The 14,993-nt window shown below is 43.6% G+C and overlaps 2 protein-coding genes and 1 long non-coding RNA gene across 4 annotated transcripts; 2 read left to right on the top strand and 1 right to left on the bottom strand.

Moving 5' to 3' along the window:
- Positions 1-6,133: 6,133 nt before the first annotated feature.
- Positions 6,134-10,713, bottom strand: LOC127337028 (uncharacterized). Of its 2 annotated transcripts, XR_011752797.1 has the most exons (4): positions 9,425-10,713; positions 8,239-8,564; positions 6,935-7,705; positions 6,134-6,534 (listed from the first exon to the last, which is right to left on the bottom strand). It is a non-coding gene; the product is annotated as an uncharacterized lncRNA (long non-coding RNA). The 2 variants fall into 2 exon arrangements; XR_011752796.1 differs by having other exon boundaries at positions 6,935-8,564.
- A 520-nt stretch (positions 10,714-11,233) lies between these two features.
- Positions 11,234-11,898, top strand: LOC127337023 (uncharacterized). The gene has a single exon (XM_051363886.2). It carries the CDS (start codon positions 11,438-11,440, stop codon positions 11,708-11,710), a length of 273 nt encoding a protein of 90 aa, XP_051219846.1. The 5' UTR covers positions 11,234-11,437; the 3' UTR covers positions 11,711-11,898.
- A 1,892-nt stretch (positions 11,899-13,790) lies between these two features.
- On the top strand, positions 13,791-14,388 carry LOC127337030 (uncharacterized). The gene has a single exon (XM_051363889.2). It carries the CDS (start codon positions 13,860-13,862, stop codon positions 14,139-14,141), a length of 282 nt encoding a protein of 93 aa, XP_051219849.1. The 5' UTR covers positions 13,791-13,859; the 3' UTR covers positions 14,142-14,388.
- Positions 14,389-14,993: the final 605 nt, after the last annotated feature.

Here is a 14,993-nt window from a genome sequence, read left to right as displayed (position 1 = left end):
CGTGGTATGTGGTCTCTTATGAACTCATTCATATGCTTGCAAGACATTAGACGACATTCCACCGAGAGGGCCCAGAGTATATCTATCCGTCATCGGGATGGACAAATCCCACTGTTGATCCATATGCCTCAACTCATACTTTCCGGATACTTAATCCCACCTTTATAGCCACCCATTTACGCAGTGGTGTTTGGTGTAATCAAAGTACCTTTCCGGTATAAGTGATTTACATGATCTCATGGTCATAAGGACTAGGTAACTATGTATCGAAAGCTTATAGCAAATAACTTAATGACGAGATCTTATGCTACGCTTAATTGGGTGTGTCCATTATATCATTCACACAATGACATAACCTTGTTATTAATAACATCCAATGTTCATGATTATGAAACTAATCATCCATTAATCAACAAGCTAGTTTAAGAGGCATACTAGGGACTTCTTGTTTGTCTACATATCACACATGTACTAATGTTTCGGTTAATACAATTCTAGCATGATATATAAACATTTATCATAAACATAAAGATATAAATAATAACCACTTTATTATTGCCTCTAGGGCATATCTCCTTCACTCAAAACAATATCCCTCGCATTGTCTTAGTGATCACATGAACCAAATCCACCGCACCTAAGTCCGATCATCACGAGACAAGGTGTGATTTCAATGGCGAACATTCAAAGTGTTCATCATATCAATCATATGATTCATGCTCTACCTTTCGGTATCACGTGTTCCGAGACCATGTCTGTACATGCTAGGCTCGTCAAGGCCACCTTAGTATCCGCATGTGCAAAACTGGCTTGCACCCGTTGTATGCACTTGTTGATTCTATCACACCCGATCATCACGAGATGCTTCGAAACGACAAGTCTTGGCAACGGTGCTACTAAGGATGAACATTTTATTATCTTGAGATTTTAGTGAGGGATCATCTTATAATGCTACCGTCGCGATCTAAGCAAAATAAGATGCATAAAAGGATTAACATCACATGCAGTTCATATGTGATATGATATGGCCCTTTTGTCTTTGCGCCTTTGATCTTCATCTCCAAAGCACGGACATGATCTCCATCATCAACGGGCATGATCTCCATCATCGTCGGCGAAGCACCAAGGTCAATGGCGCCGTCTTCATGATTGTCCTCCATGTAGCAACTATTACAACTACTTTGAAATACTACTCAACATGAAATTTAAAGACAACCATAAGGCTCCTGCCGGTTGCCACAATACAATAATGATCATCTCATACATAGTCATCATCACATTATGGCCATATCACATCACCAAACCCTGCAAAAACAAGTTAGACGTTCTCTAATTTGGTTTGCATATTTTACGTGGTTTAGGGTTTTCGAGTAAGATCCAATCTACCTACGAACATGAACCACAACGGTGATACTAGTGTTGTCAATAGAAGAATAAATTGAATCTTCACTATAGTAGGAGAGACAGACACCCGCAAAGCCACTTATGCAATACAAGTTGCATGTCGAGCGTGGAGCAAATCTCATGAACGCGGTCATGTAAAGTTAGCCCGAGCCGCTTCATCCCACTATGCCACAAAGATGCAAAGTACTCAACTAAAGATAACAAAAGCATCAACGCCCACAAACCATTGTGTTCTACTCGTGCAACCATCTATGCATAGACACGGCTCTGATACCACTGTAGGACAACGTTGCATAGAAAACAAAAAAATTCCTACCGCGAACACGAAATCCAAGCCAAGATGCAATCTAGAAGACGGTAGCAACGAGGGGATTATCGAGTCTCACCCTTGAAGAGATTCCAAAGCCTACAAGAGGAGGCTCTTGTTGCTGCGGTAGACGTTCACTTGCCGCTTGCAAAAGCGCGTAGAAGATCTTGATCACGATCGGTTCCGGCGCCACGAACGGGCAGCACCTCCGTACTCGGTCACACGTTCGGTTGTTGATGAAGACGACGTCCACCTCCCCGTTCCAGCGGGCAGCGGAAGTAGTAGCTCCTCTTGAATCCGACAGCACGACGGCGTGGTGTCGGTGGCGGTGGAGAAGTCCGGCGGAGCTTCGCTAAGCTACGCGGGAGATATGGAGGAGAGGGGGCGGCTAGGGTTTGGGAGGGGGTGGCCGGCCACTTCAAGGGGGGCGGCCAGCTTGTGGTCTTGGGGTGGCCGGCCCCCTCCCTTGGCCCCTCATTATATAGGTGGATTCCCAAGAGTTGGTCTCCAAGTCTTCGAATAAGATCCGAACCAAAAACTTCCCATAAAAGGGGGAAACCTAGCCAAGCTAAGACTCCCACCAAAGGTGGGATTTCCACCTCCCATATGGGGGGGTGGCCGGCCCCCTAAGGGGGAGTCCACTTGGGACTCCTCCCCCACTAGGGTTGGCCGGCCATGGAGGTGGAGTCCCATGTGGACTCCACCTTCCTTGGTGGTTTCTTCCGGACTTTTCTAGAACCTTCTAGAACCTTCCATAGAACCTTCCGCGATATTTTAATTCACATAAAATGACATCCTATATATGAATCTTATTCTCCGGACCATTCCGGAACTCCTCGTGATGTCCGGGATCTCATCCGGGACTCCGAACAAATATTCGAACTCCATTCCATATTCAATTTCTACCATTTCAACATCCAACTTTAAGTGTGTCACCCTACGGTTCGTGAACTATGCGGACATGGTTGAGTACTCACTCCGACCAATAACCAATAGCGGGATCTGGAGATCCATAATGGCTCCCACATATTCAACGATGACTTTAGTGATCGAATGAACCATTCACATATAATACCAATTCCCTTTGTCACGCGATATTTTACTTGTCCGAGGTTTGATCTTCGGTATCACTTTATACCTTGTTCAACCTCGTCTCCTGACAAGTACTCTTTACTAAATACCGTGGTATGTGGTCTCTTATGAACTTATTCATATGCTTGCAAGACATTAGACGACATTCCACCGAGAGGGCCCAGAGTATATCTATCCGTCATCGGGATGGACAAATCCCACTGTTGATCCATATGCTTCAACTCATACTTTCCGGATACTTAATCCCACCTTTATAGCCACCCATTTACGCAGTGGTGTTTGGTGTAATCAAAGTACCTTTCCGGTATAAGTGATTTATATGATCTCATGGTCATAAGGACTAGGTAACTATGTATCGAAAGCTTATAGCAAATAACTTAATGACGAGATCTTATGCTACGCTTAATTGGGTGTGTCCATTACATCATTCATATAATGATATAACCTTGTTATTAATAACATCCAATGTTCATGATTATGAAACTAATCATCCATTAATCAACAAGCTAGTTTAAGAGGCATACTAGGGACTTCTTGTTTGTCTACATATCACACATGTACTAATGTTTCGGTTAATACAATTATAGCATGATATATAAACATTTATCATAAACATAAAGATATAAATAATAACCACTTTATTATTGCCTCTAGGGCATATCTCCTTCACAGGGTATGGGCAGGGTTGTAGAAATACCATACCCATACCCGTATAGTCGATGGGTACAAACTTCTACCCATATCGTGCCCGTGGGTATAACTTTACCCATACCCGGCAGGTACCCGTACCCATTGGGTACCCGTACCCATTGGGTACCCGGTGGGTAGGTTAAATTGTACACAAGTTTCTAGCAATTTTACATTTACCGATAATAAATTCGATTAAAAAATGAATTATCTCAGCTCGATAATAATTAGTTGAGTACATAACTGTTACAAAAATATAGAAATCTCACTCTCATATATTAACTCATAAGTCAACAAAAATAGACGTGTAACATAAGAAATTAACAATAAACAGACAGGGTATGGGTATAACCGCGGGTACAAAGCTATACCTGTGCCCTACCCATGACTTAACGCGTAGGGTATGTGTACTACCCATGGGCATAAAAGTGTACCCACACCTTGGCATACGGGTACGGGTACCCGTGGTATGGGTACCCGTGGTACGGGTACCCATGGGTAAAATTGCTATCCTTAATTACAATTTCAACATTCAAAAAAATAAAATTATAAAATTCAAAATTTTGAAATTTGGGAAAAAAATCAAAAAATGTCAATAATATCAAAAGTATATAAATATTAAAAAATAAATTTTAGAAAATTTTGAAAACTAATATAAAAAAATCTTATAAGTTCAAAAATTGGAATTTTTTGAAAATTTTAATATTTCAAAAAATCTATTTTTTTAAAAAAATCTAGAATTTAAAAATCCAAAAACAATTATGGCGCATGTAGCAATATGCACATGTATGTACCTTAGAAGCCTCAATTTTGTGGCGCATTTTTTATGCGCCACTAAATTCCAACAATTATGAGAATAATTTTATGCGTTAAATAAATATTTTTGTGGAGCATGACTTTTTAAATGCGCCACAAAATCCATTTCTGTCTATAAGCATTTTCCTAGTAGTGATATAGTTCCATACTATAAAATTTTCCTTCTACTTTTCATATTTATATTTGATTTTCCACATCATCATCAAAATTGTATCAATATAGCAACATGCAAAATCATATCATTTTAATACTCCCTCCGTTCCTTTCTATAATGCCTATTGTTTTTTTGCATTTGTTTCATATTATAAGGGTAAAGCTGTGTTTATTTTGCAGAAACACCCTTCCACCGATTTGCTTAAGTTCTACAAATAAGGAAACAATCACGTAGGTGCTAAAAATCTGGAAACAATCAACGTACCTGCTAAAAACATGGAAACAGATCGTCTCACGTCCCGATCACGCGATCTGTTTCCATCTCATGCGATCGGTTATGGCAAGTCCACGATTTCCTCCGATCTGATTTCGTTTGCTTTTTCCTCTCTCAGATCGGTAAGGGGTTTTCTGTTAAAACGATTGCTTGCGCTAATTTCCGTGCTAAAAATCAATAGGCACTATAGAAAGGAACGGAGGGAGTATAAGAGAACACGTTTCCTGTCTTGTACAGGTTTAGAAATGCATGGAAAACACATGCCAAATTTCTTCCCTCGGGCCTAGCCGTTTGGCAAAATCTATGAAAATAGAGTGTAGTGAAGCAACTTAAAGTTCCTTTGTTCCTCCTTTGTTATAAATTAACTACATTGATTACTCTCAGTTCCATATGGGCCTGGAATTAAAACTAAAAAATTGCAAGCTTAAACGAGTAACTAGCGACACGACCCAACTCGTCTCGACTCGAACTTAACATATAATGGGCCGAGCCAAGTTTCAACTTTTATCGTCAAACGGGTTCAACCTAAACAAGCCAAGTTCACCTAGCTCGCAAATAGCTCGTTTAGCTCGGTAAAAATTCCTACGGCCCAATGCTCACTTATGTTATGTGATAACTCAAGTACACTGGTGGCTTGTTGACTTTCCTTTAAACAGTTCTGGTTAATATGATTTATGCCTTGTATCATAATCTAATTTTTTGACATAATTATTGATTATTGTGGTTTATCGACTATATTTTTGTGCAAAAACATTTCTAATGATTGTTGTGTATCATTCATGCCTAAATAATCAAATAATCAGAAACAATACATCATATATTATACATGTTTCTTTTGTTAATTTTTAACGAGCTACTAATGAGCAACTCAAGAACTTTATGAGTCGAGTTGAGTTTAAAATATGGACTCAAGTTGTTAAATGAGTTGAGTCGAGTTCACTCGCTATTTGAGCATTGGTGGCTCAGCTCGGCTCGAATTCCAGGCCTAGTTCCAGAAATCACAAAAGAACTGAAGCTGGAAATAGAAGTACTGATATGAATGAAACTAGCAGGAATAGGCGCGGCGGCACGCCGCACCGACCTGTATTATGATGGTGTTAATAATTTTAAGACCACACTTGAATTGATAGAAATAATTAATACTTTGCTTTTAAGTAATGGATCAAGGTGGTTGATAACGAAATTTGATATATCATACATTAAACTTATGTGCATAAAAAAGCTGATCCTGAGAATCAAGTAAATAAGCGGGCATCAGAAAGAAACCAAAATTAAATCTAGTAATAATAACTGACACTACATATTGACCATCGTACGCCACGCCTGTGAGGTAACATTGGTGGTTGCAAGGAGTTCGTCACAACATTGGTGAGTGGTGACACTTAGGAGGGCAAATTCAATTATAAAACGGAGGTTAGCCGGTCGTATTAATTTATACCTGGAACTTGCTTACATAGTTCATGGAACTGCCTTGCATAAATATCATAGATCCTAAATTCTATTTGGTATACATGACTTGCATAAATATCATAGATCCTAAATTCTATTTGGTATACATGACAGCTCTTTTCTAGCGAGAAAAGCTAAGCAGAGATCCACAAGTACGTACCACAGTAGGATGGGTGGTGTCAGTGTTCCCACGTCTTTGAGTTGTCATTGCTCGGTGCCGTCATCTTCATGGTTGGATGAGAGGATGGTGAGCTCTTCACTTGGTCCACCGTGATCTTCAGTAACCGATAAAACACCCATATGCAAAAGAGGATCCTTCTCAGCTCCAGTGCCTCTATGATCTTTTCATCCCCTAGAATAGAATGAATTGCTTTATTAGTTGCCAATCTCTAAAACTGAGAGGGGTACTCTTCTTGAATCGCTCATAGCCTTAAACTTGGCATGTACACAAACAGTCGATGTACTATGAAATTTAGATTGTGTGTGAAATGAAAATAGATAGTCGAACTCTAAAAACTAAATAAGTAGTAAAGAAAAAATTCTGTTAGGGACGATTTCAGGGAAAGGACATAAAAATAGTGAAGAGTTTTTTTTTATTTGGGCATATGACAAACATTTTAAGAGTACAAAAGAAACAATTTTTCTGGGCTGGTAAAAAAAATTCGTAGCAACAAAAAAATCTGACGAATAACATAATATTATATCTGAAAAGAACCAACCAAAGTAAGCAAAGATAGGTGGATCGTTCTTACCTAGAGCAAGAACAAACATCCAGTCGACCATGTATGTATGAAGAAATCTTTGGTGTTGCTATTGGAAGTTCAGACCTTTGGCACCTTAGGCCGCAGCCATCAACCTGTCAGGGTAGGTATTCTGTAGAGTGGCCAAGACTGTAAGGTAATGGCTAGCATTGTTTTCCTTGCAGTAGTTCCATGATGAGCAAGTATATGTTTGATTGTAGTGTCGCTCTCAGGTCTCTTCTTTCCATCAAGGTGGAGAATCTAACCGTCAATCCAAATAGATTACCTAGTGTTGAAACATAGGGGTACAACTACAAATGTAACCATAAATTTTCTTTTTTGCCCTAGGTAAGAAATATATAAAAATATTTAGCTAACAAAATTGGTGTTCAATCGGTAACAGTATTGAATTTTATGTGGGCTCTCGAAAATGTGAATCATACTGCCAACTGATATCATTGAAGCATATAAGTACGTTTTTCTGATAGCTGCATGTTAGTAATAGCTTATAATAGACATTTTTCAATGGTTGGATAGAAGAGGTAGTATGTGCATATAATATTTTTGTAAACATATTTAGAAAAATGATTGACATATTGCAAAGAGGATATGAGAAGAACACAATCGCACAAACCAGATAGCATTTACATATGCACTAACACTGAGAAAGCAAATAGCTGATTCATTTCCATAGAGAAGAGTGGCAATCTCAAATATCCCAAATGAGTTGTTGACACGACCTGTAGGGATGGTAAGTATCTGCTTAAGCGCACTCCATAGAATCTGCATATAAACAAAAAAGTGGATCACTCGACTTGAGATCAAACGCACATGAATCAGCTAACTGGGTTGAATTGTACTTAATGGCTCCAGCATTATATTATTACATTGTAGAGCTAATTAGGGGAATTGAAAGTGTACTGATTCAAAGAGAGAGACATATTGTACTACTTAATTTTGTTGCCGATGCGACTGCCATAGAGCTGTGTTGCCTCTTGTGTCTAATTGAGAGAGTGAAGCGGTCTCTACACCCAATCAAGACCAATCGAGTATTACCCCGGATGTCAATCGAAGATCACGCCACCATGTGCAAGATTATAATAACGAAGGCACAAACACAATAATCTGGAAGCTCCTACGACAACCTTTTCTATATTAAACATTAGCAAAAAAATAGCAGGTGTAGTAATGACAACCACTGAATTATTATCAATCCAGTTTCTAGGCAAAAACATCAGGTAATACATGAGTGTTAGGACATGATGAGTGGGTGAGTAACAACAAAAATTTCAACCTAAAAATCCAATGAGTGTCACCTGAAGTGCACTAATGCCTGCCACTCAACATCAGGTATTCCTGACTTCACCGTTGATCAAGAGCCTACCGTGCCGTCGTCCAGGAGCAGGAAGCCTGCCCAGTGCATGAACCAATATGCAATTTATGTTTCTCTGCATGCCACTTGCTCAATAAGGAAAACCCAGAATATGAAGCTATACATAACCATAGCTCACATAATAGAACAATCCAGGTCTCAAAGAACTCGTACAAATTAGTCTAGTGGGGCTGGTGATCTGGCAGTGTATAATCCGTGTCGTGCCAGCTTCTTGGCTTAGGTATGAACATGTCACTGGAGCTTAGTTTACTGTCATGGAACATATGACAATGTTGATTTAGAAATGCAGTGTCCCTTAAATTGAACACAACGGTACAATCTTTTCTCAAGTGCAAACAACCATGAGCTTGCTCGAACACAACATTTTATTTAAGTAGGACACCATCGTCTTTATTATCTTGTAGGAAAGAATTTGATAATACTTCTTGCAGTCTATAAGTGAGATTGCAGAGGGCGCAAATGCACAAATATTCGCAATAATTAGTACTACTCATACTCTCAACAGAACACTGCATCTCTAGACCAAATTCTAAGTAATCACTCAATTAGTCACCATAATTAGTCAGCTAAGATAATTGTTAAACTGAGCCGACAGTTATCCTAAATGAACGACTTAACTGATTAACTAACTGGCACCATATGGATCCAACATATAAAATGTAGGCCTACCGAGGCATGAGCTACTTTAGAGAGCCAATTAAAATGTTTGGTAAGCATGAAGATTGTGGAGTCAGATCATAACTTTACCACCAAATAAAATGTTTCTATACCTCTTAGTTGGTTGGGCTAGCTTGGTTCAGAATAATAACTGACAATCTAGCTCTCAAAATTATGATATGGTTTAATTTAATAAATAAAGCCACAAAATTATGTTGTTCAGCTTTGCTTTGGCAGACCGGGACGCAGCTGTATCAATCACATGTAAAATTTCTGAAAAACGTGAAAAAAATCTTCATTTACAGAAGGAGTGGTATTCTGATTGCCAAGTTGTTCAGAAAAGCATGAATTCTAAAGGCCTACAGGCCAAGATACGTAGAGGCTGACTCGGCAGCAGAATCAGCCGACATAGCCATTAGAGGAATTTCCCCGTGCAGGATCTGAAGGCATACCTGACGGCCGGAGGCCGGCCACGCCTCGGACACTAATCACCAGGTGAGCACGGGCACGGCATCTTGAGCATCGAACAGGGGCGGGCAGCATGGCAGGACTCTGGCGCAAATAGGGGCGGCGTTGAGGTGAACAGGAGACGCGGCGGGACTCGGCGTCCAGCATGGGCCTAGAGCTGCGTGCGGCGCGGAGGAACTCTGCAGTGAGCAGGGGCAGGAGGGAGCTTTGCGCTGCGCGACGGAACTGCCGCGAGCAAGAGCTGCCGGGAGGTTGGCCGCAGCGAGTTCAACGTCACTTACCTGTGGCGCGTCGCCGTCGTGCTCTCCACCGAGAAATCCGCCACCACCGCTCGTGGCTCGTCGTCGGCGTCGGTGGCCGCGCTCGAACCTACCGCGCGCAAGACCTGGAGACCGACGGCACCTCGGACGTGCACCCAGGCGCGACGGTGGCTAGGGAGAGAGAGGGCCCCGGCAACCTTCAGCGCCCCCACTCCAATCCAGCCGCTCCGTCAGCGACACTATGAGGATGGCCGCGTCAGCTCTTCTCCAATACATGTCGGGGAGAAGAGGAGGGCGCCCAGGTCCTCATCGGCTCATCCACGCCCGCAGCCGCCTCTAGAAGAGAGGGGGCCCCGAGCTCCTCCACCGTGCTGCGCCGGGGGCAGCACCCGGCCAGGGAGAGAGAATAAGGGGCGCCGCCAGCACCATCGCGGTCCCTTCTGCTACCGACACAGATTCTCGCTTCCCCCCAACGCCGACCCCGGCCGCCGACCTTCGCAGCGCGCCGTCGTCGATGCCTCCATGGCCGCCGTGCTGATTCCTCTCGTCTAGAACAGCACGATGACGTGCCGGACCTGCAGGGGGTTGGGGGAGGCCGCGGTCGCCTCTTTCTCCGTCCCATCTCCATACCGCCGCCACCCCGTCTCCCTCCCGAGTTCGTCGGAGGCCGGATCGGCGAGGCACCGCACTGCCATGGCCGGCCTAGGGAACTCGGCGAGATGCCCCTCCTCCTCTTGTGCTGCGCCCGTGGAGGTCCACAATGGCGAGCAGAATAATAGAGGGGCGGCCTGCCGGCATTGCCGTGGGACGTGACCCCATGGAAGCCCGTGAGGCTATTCTCGGGAGGGGAGGAAGAGGATAAATCGGGAGAGGAGGAGAATTCCAGAGAGAAGTTACGCCGCTTTGACCGAGTTGTGCCTTTACGGCTACAGCTTAAGATACCCAAATAACTGAGTAACAGAGGAAAGGAAATTAAAAGCTCCTACATAACTGCTAGAGAGCACCAAAGCGTACACAAGAGGAAAAACTTGTGGGAATTAAACCACCACGGAACACACGTGTTGGCTCAGCCTTAATTGCAAAAAAAAATCAAAACTCTGTGAAAAATGGAAGCTGTTCATGTTTAGTATAGTAATATAATAAGGACTAAGGAGTACTCCCATTTAACAGTGGGGTGGCTTTTGCTAGGAAGTTACTTTTTTTTTTGAGAAAGCTAGGAAGTTACTTGGTGACTCTTTGATATAGTACTCCCTCCGTCTATAAATAGATGCTAAAGATTTATTTAAATTCGGATGTATCTATACACTAAATCGTGTCTAGATACATTCAAATTTAGACAAACTTTTGACATCTATTTATGGACAGAGGTAGTAGTATTTTTCGTGGGGCGTTCCCTATACATTGCTCCAATCTATATTATCTCTACCGGCGTCCTGTCGCAAGTGGACAAAACCGCCCATCTGCCGCGAATATACAAGACGAGATGTGCGTCGTGCACGAGCAAACTGACTCTCAAAGCACCCAGTATCCTGGAAAACCAACGCCCCCGCCTGTTTTACTCCGGCCCTGCCAGCTTGCCATCTCTATATAACGAATCCCATCCTCGCTCTTCTTCCCACCAACACAAGGATCGATCAGCATTCAGCCCAATTTCACACCCCACAACAGAGAAATCACAGAGCTCGTACAGATCAGTCAAGTCAACAATCCCCTCCAACGCAACAACAAGAAGAGAAGATGGCGGCTGCAGCGAAGGCATCGTGGACGGTGGCGATGAGCGTGGGCGCCGTGGAGGCGCTCAAGGACCAGGCCGGCCTCTGCCGCTGGAACTACGCGCTCAGGTCCATCCACCGGGCCGCCAAGGCCAAGGCAAGCGCCCGCGGCGCCGTCTCGCAGGGCAAGAAGCAGCTTCCGGTCTCTGCGGCGGCTGTGGCAGAGCAGCGGCGAGCGCAGAAGGCCGAGGAAGGGTTGAGGACGGTGATGTACCTCAGCTGCTGGGGACCCAATTAGTAGATGCAAGCTTGCGGTTAGCAATCACTAGCTAGGTGTGTTTGCTGCAACAACCGTTGCCTGAGACTTGGCTGGTTGATTGTTTCCCCATTGTAATATACCACGAGACGATGATGATGAAACTTTTCAGTACGCTCATTCGCAAAATCAAAAGAGAGTTTATACTACCCTCCTTGTTCGTTTGCTTCTGTGATCGTTTTCGTGGGACATTCTGAATTGGTTGAGAGTAGTTTTCCGTGCTCGATTGTTGTGCGGCCGGTGAGAACATGGCGAATATTATCTGAAATCTTAAATCTTAAGTAAGTGTTTCTTCACTCTTGCACTTGCTGAATTGACATGATAAAAATTCTCCTATCACTAGTGAAGGGATCATATTCGTAGTCATTTGGGAGGAACATGCCTTCAGTTCTTTGGTCCGACCGACCATATTAAACAGCAGGCCGGATCCATCTCCATGTTATCATCAAAATGACAGAATGAGCCACATCAGAGTCTCACGGTTCCAGTTTCAACACTAAACGACTAGGAGAACTGTTGCCTAGTGTCTTTCTGGGAACAAGACCAATCTTCTTCTTTTTTCAAACCATGCAAGAGCTTTTTTTGCGATTTTTTTTTCAATCTTCTTTTTTTTGGAACCATACAAGAGCATTGCATGTAGTGTATTATATTCGAATAGGGAAAACCACCAATGAAGCTGAAGTTTTACAAGATGAGCGGCCCACATCAAGAATACAAGAACGACCAATAATGCTAGACCTACGGACGCAATGGTCTTACAAAATCCTTACGGACTGACGTGTGCGTATTCTGTTGGTTCAGTCGGAAATTCACCCCTAAAAAAGCGGGCCAAGTTTTCATGTTTTGCCTTCGTTTTGTGAGTCCGTAGGGTGATTCCGTAACAAATGTCCGTATGTGTAGCATTGTTGCAAGAACGACACAAAGTTCAGAAACAAAAATAGGCACCACTAGCCCAAGATTCAGAAGCTCAACATAGAGCTACGCAAAACAAACAGATGGAAGGCTTACTATCGATGAGCGACAAACGACCAACACTAGTTATTGCCTAGCACTTGGTTTCGCTTTGATCTGATAAATCAGCACATTCACAAGCTTGTACCCCTTGTCAAAAAACCCTGGAGTTCCTTTCACACCAGATCGACCATGAGACCTGCATCACAATGGAGCTTTTTTTTTTTGAAGGGTCAACAGTGGGGAAAAAGCCCCCACTGCAATTTTTATTATTAATTATAAAAGGAGTTTACAGATGTACAAGATGTACAATTTTTTGAAGGGTCAACAATGGAGCTTAGCTTTGCCCCAATCGGTTTTGTCCAGCATAGGTCTTCCCTGTGTCCACCATTCCTTCAACGACCCATCCATGAGAGGGACGACCTGTTGCAGACTAGCCCAGTTGAGGATGCTACTGGATCAAGACCAATCTCTCCACTTATTTTTCGATAATGAATTATAAAGCACACAGGAGGTCCATTTCAAATTATCAACCCGATCGATCTGTGAGTATAAAAGTATCGGCCTCACACTCATAGGACAGACAACACTGAGGTGTCTCAGGTGCGGCGCGCACGCTCTCATCAGCAGACGCTGACATAGAAGCACTAAGTCCCTGGTATCGTGGAAACAATGGCCTGTAGCCTCTGGTTTTCCCCACCACGTCCGCGTCTCCCGTACCTCCGCTCTCGCCGTCACCACAAGGCCCAAGAGCATGTGGTGAAAATCTGATAATGATATATTGTACCTAACACGTATGTGTCGAGTTCAGGATGCTGACTGAGCTTTAGGAAAATGGTCAAATGGATATCATATTGAGAGCGACAACACACGATCGGCCGGCACACCGCACTCCCCAATCAGAGCCTCCACAAACAACCTGAAACGCCATGGCCGACGCGTCATGCACCCGATTTCCGCCCACCAGTTCATAAACCATGCGCGTACGTACGTACGAGGTAGCGACGACGGCCGGCTAGCACTCCGCACAGTTACATCGCAACTGCGGCCGGCCTTTCCTATAAAACCACCATGACGAGTACCGCCATATCGCCAGCTCAATTGCCACACACACACACACACACACACAGCATCGAACGAAGAACTCGAGCACACCGTCGATACGAGACCATACGATCGGATGGCGAGCGGCAAGGCGAAGGCGTCGTCGTGGGCGGCGGCGATGAGCGTGGGCGCGGGCACGGCCGAGGCGCTCAAGGATTGGCATGCCGCGCTGTCAAGCTGGAACCACGCGTTCCGGTCATTCCAGCAGGGCGGCAGCACTACTGCGGCGGCCGGGAACAGCAAGAGCAGGGCGGTGCCTGCTGCCGGTGGTGCCGCGACGAGGAGGAAGGCGAAGCAAGAGCAGGAGGAGGAGCTCCGGACTGTCATGTACCTCAGCAACTGGGGCCCCAACAACTAACCGGTCGATGAACCAACAGCTAGATGTTCTTAATTAGATGGCTAGATTGGGGTACTAGTTGCTCTTTCTCGATCGGCATGAACATTCTGGGGCTTGTGTTCTGTTGTGTCAGATACGGTACATGAACCAAGATCAACTTGCGTGTTTTACATTGCGCGATGTTGGGTGATCGCATCCCACCCCACTGCTGCTTGAGCTTTCCTGATTAGACACCAATGCAATCCTTGACAACGTTGCTATGACAAGGACAACTTGGAAGGGTTTTTCAGTCACGAAGGGGTTTCGGATATAAAAATTAACATCCATTCCAGCCTCATAGCATTTTGAAATCTTTCACTGAATTTGCAGCATCAGGCGTGAAGGCCTTGGACCTTCGCATAATTCATGCGATCGACAAACGAAACCTTTATATAATTCATCGTCGTTGGTTTAGCGATCAAGGGAGAAACAGTTGGTGGGAAAACAATATCTCCTCAAGCATACACGGCGACCATGCCTATGCGTTTGGTAATTGGTAAAGCTGAAATGTCCCATCCATCCTACCCACCGGATTCTATTACATGTGTGATGCGCAAAAAGGGGGAAAAAGAACTATTGGACGTGCAGATTCCAAAAAACATAAAAATAATATGGTACAAATGCATTTACATGAGAGAATTCAAAATCCATATTTTTTGGACAAAATCCACATTTTCGAAAAAATTGGATGTTTCGGTCACATGAATAGGAAAAAAAATACGAGAATCCTAACAAGGTCTAGTATCCACATCTCTTTGTTGCTCATTCCCACAAAGTTTTCGATGATATAACATGTTCATCTTAACTTGCAAAATCCGCCGCCTTTCTTGTTCA

Source organism: Lolium perenne, chromosome 2 (assembly GCF_019359855.2).
Source record: "Lolium perenne isolate Kyuss_39 chromosome 2, Kyuss_2.0, whole genome shotgun sequence".
Taxonomy (NCBI): Eukaryota; Viridiplantae; Streptophyta; class Magnoliopsida; order Poales; family Poaceae; genus Lolium; species Lolium perenne.
This window is presented reverse-complemented; position numbering and strand designations above follow the sequence as displayed.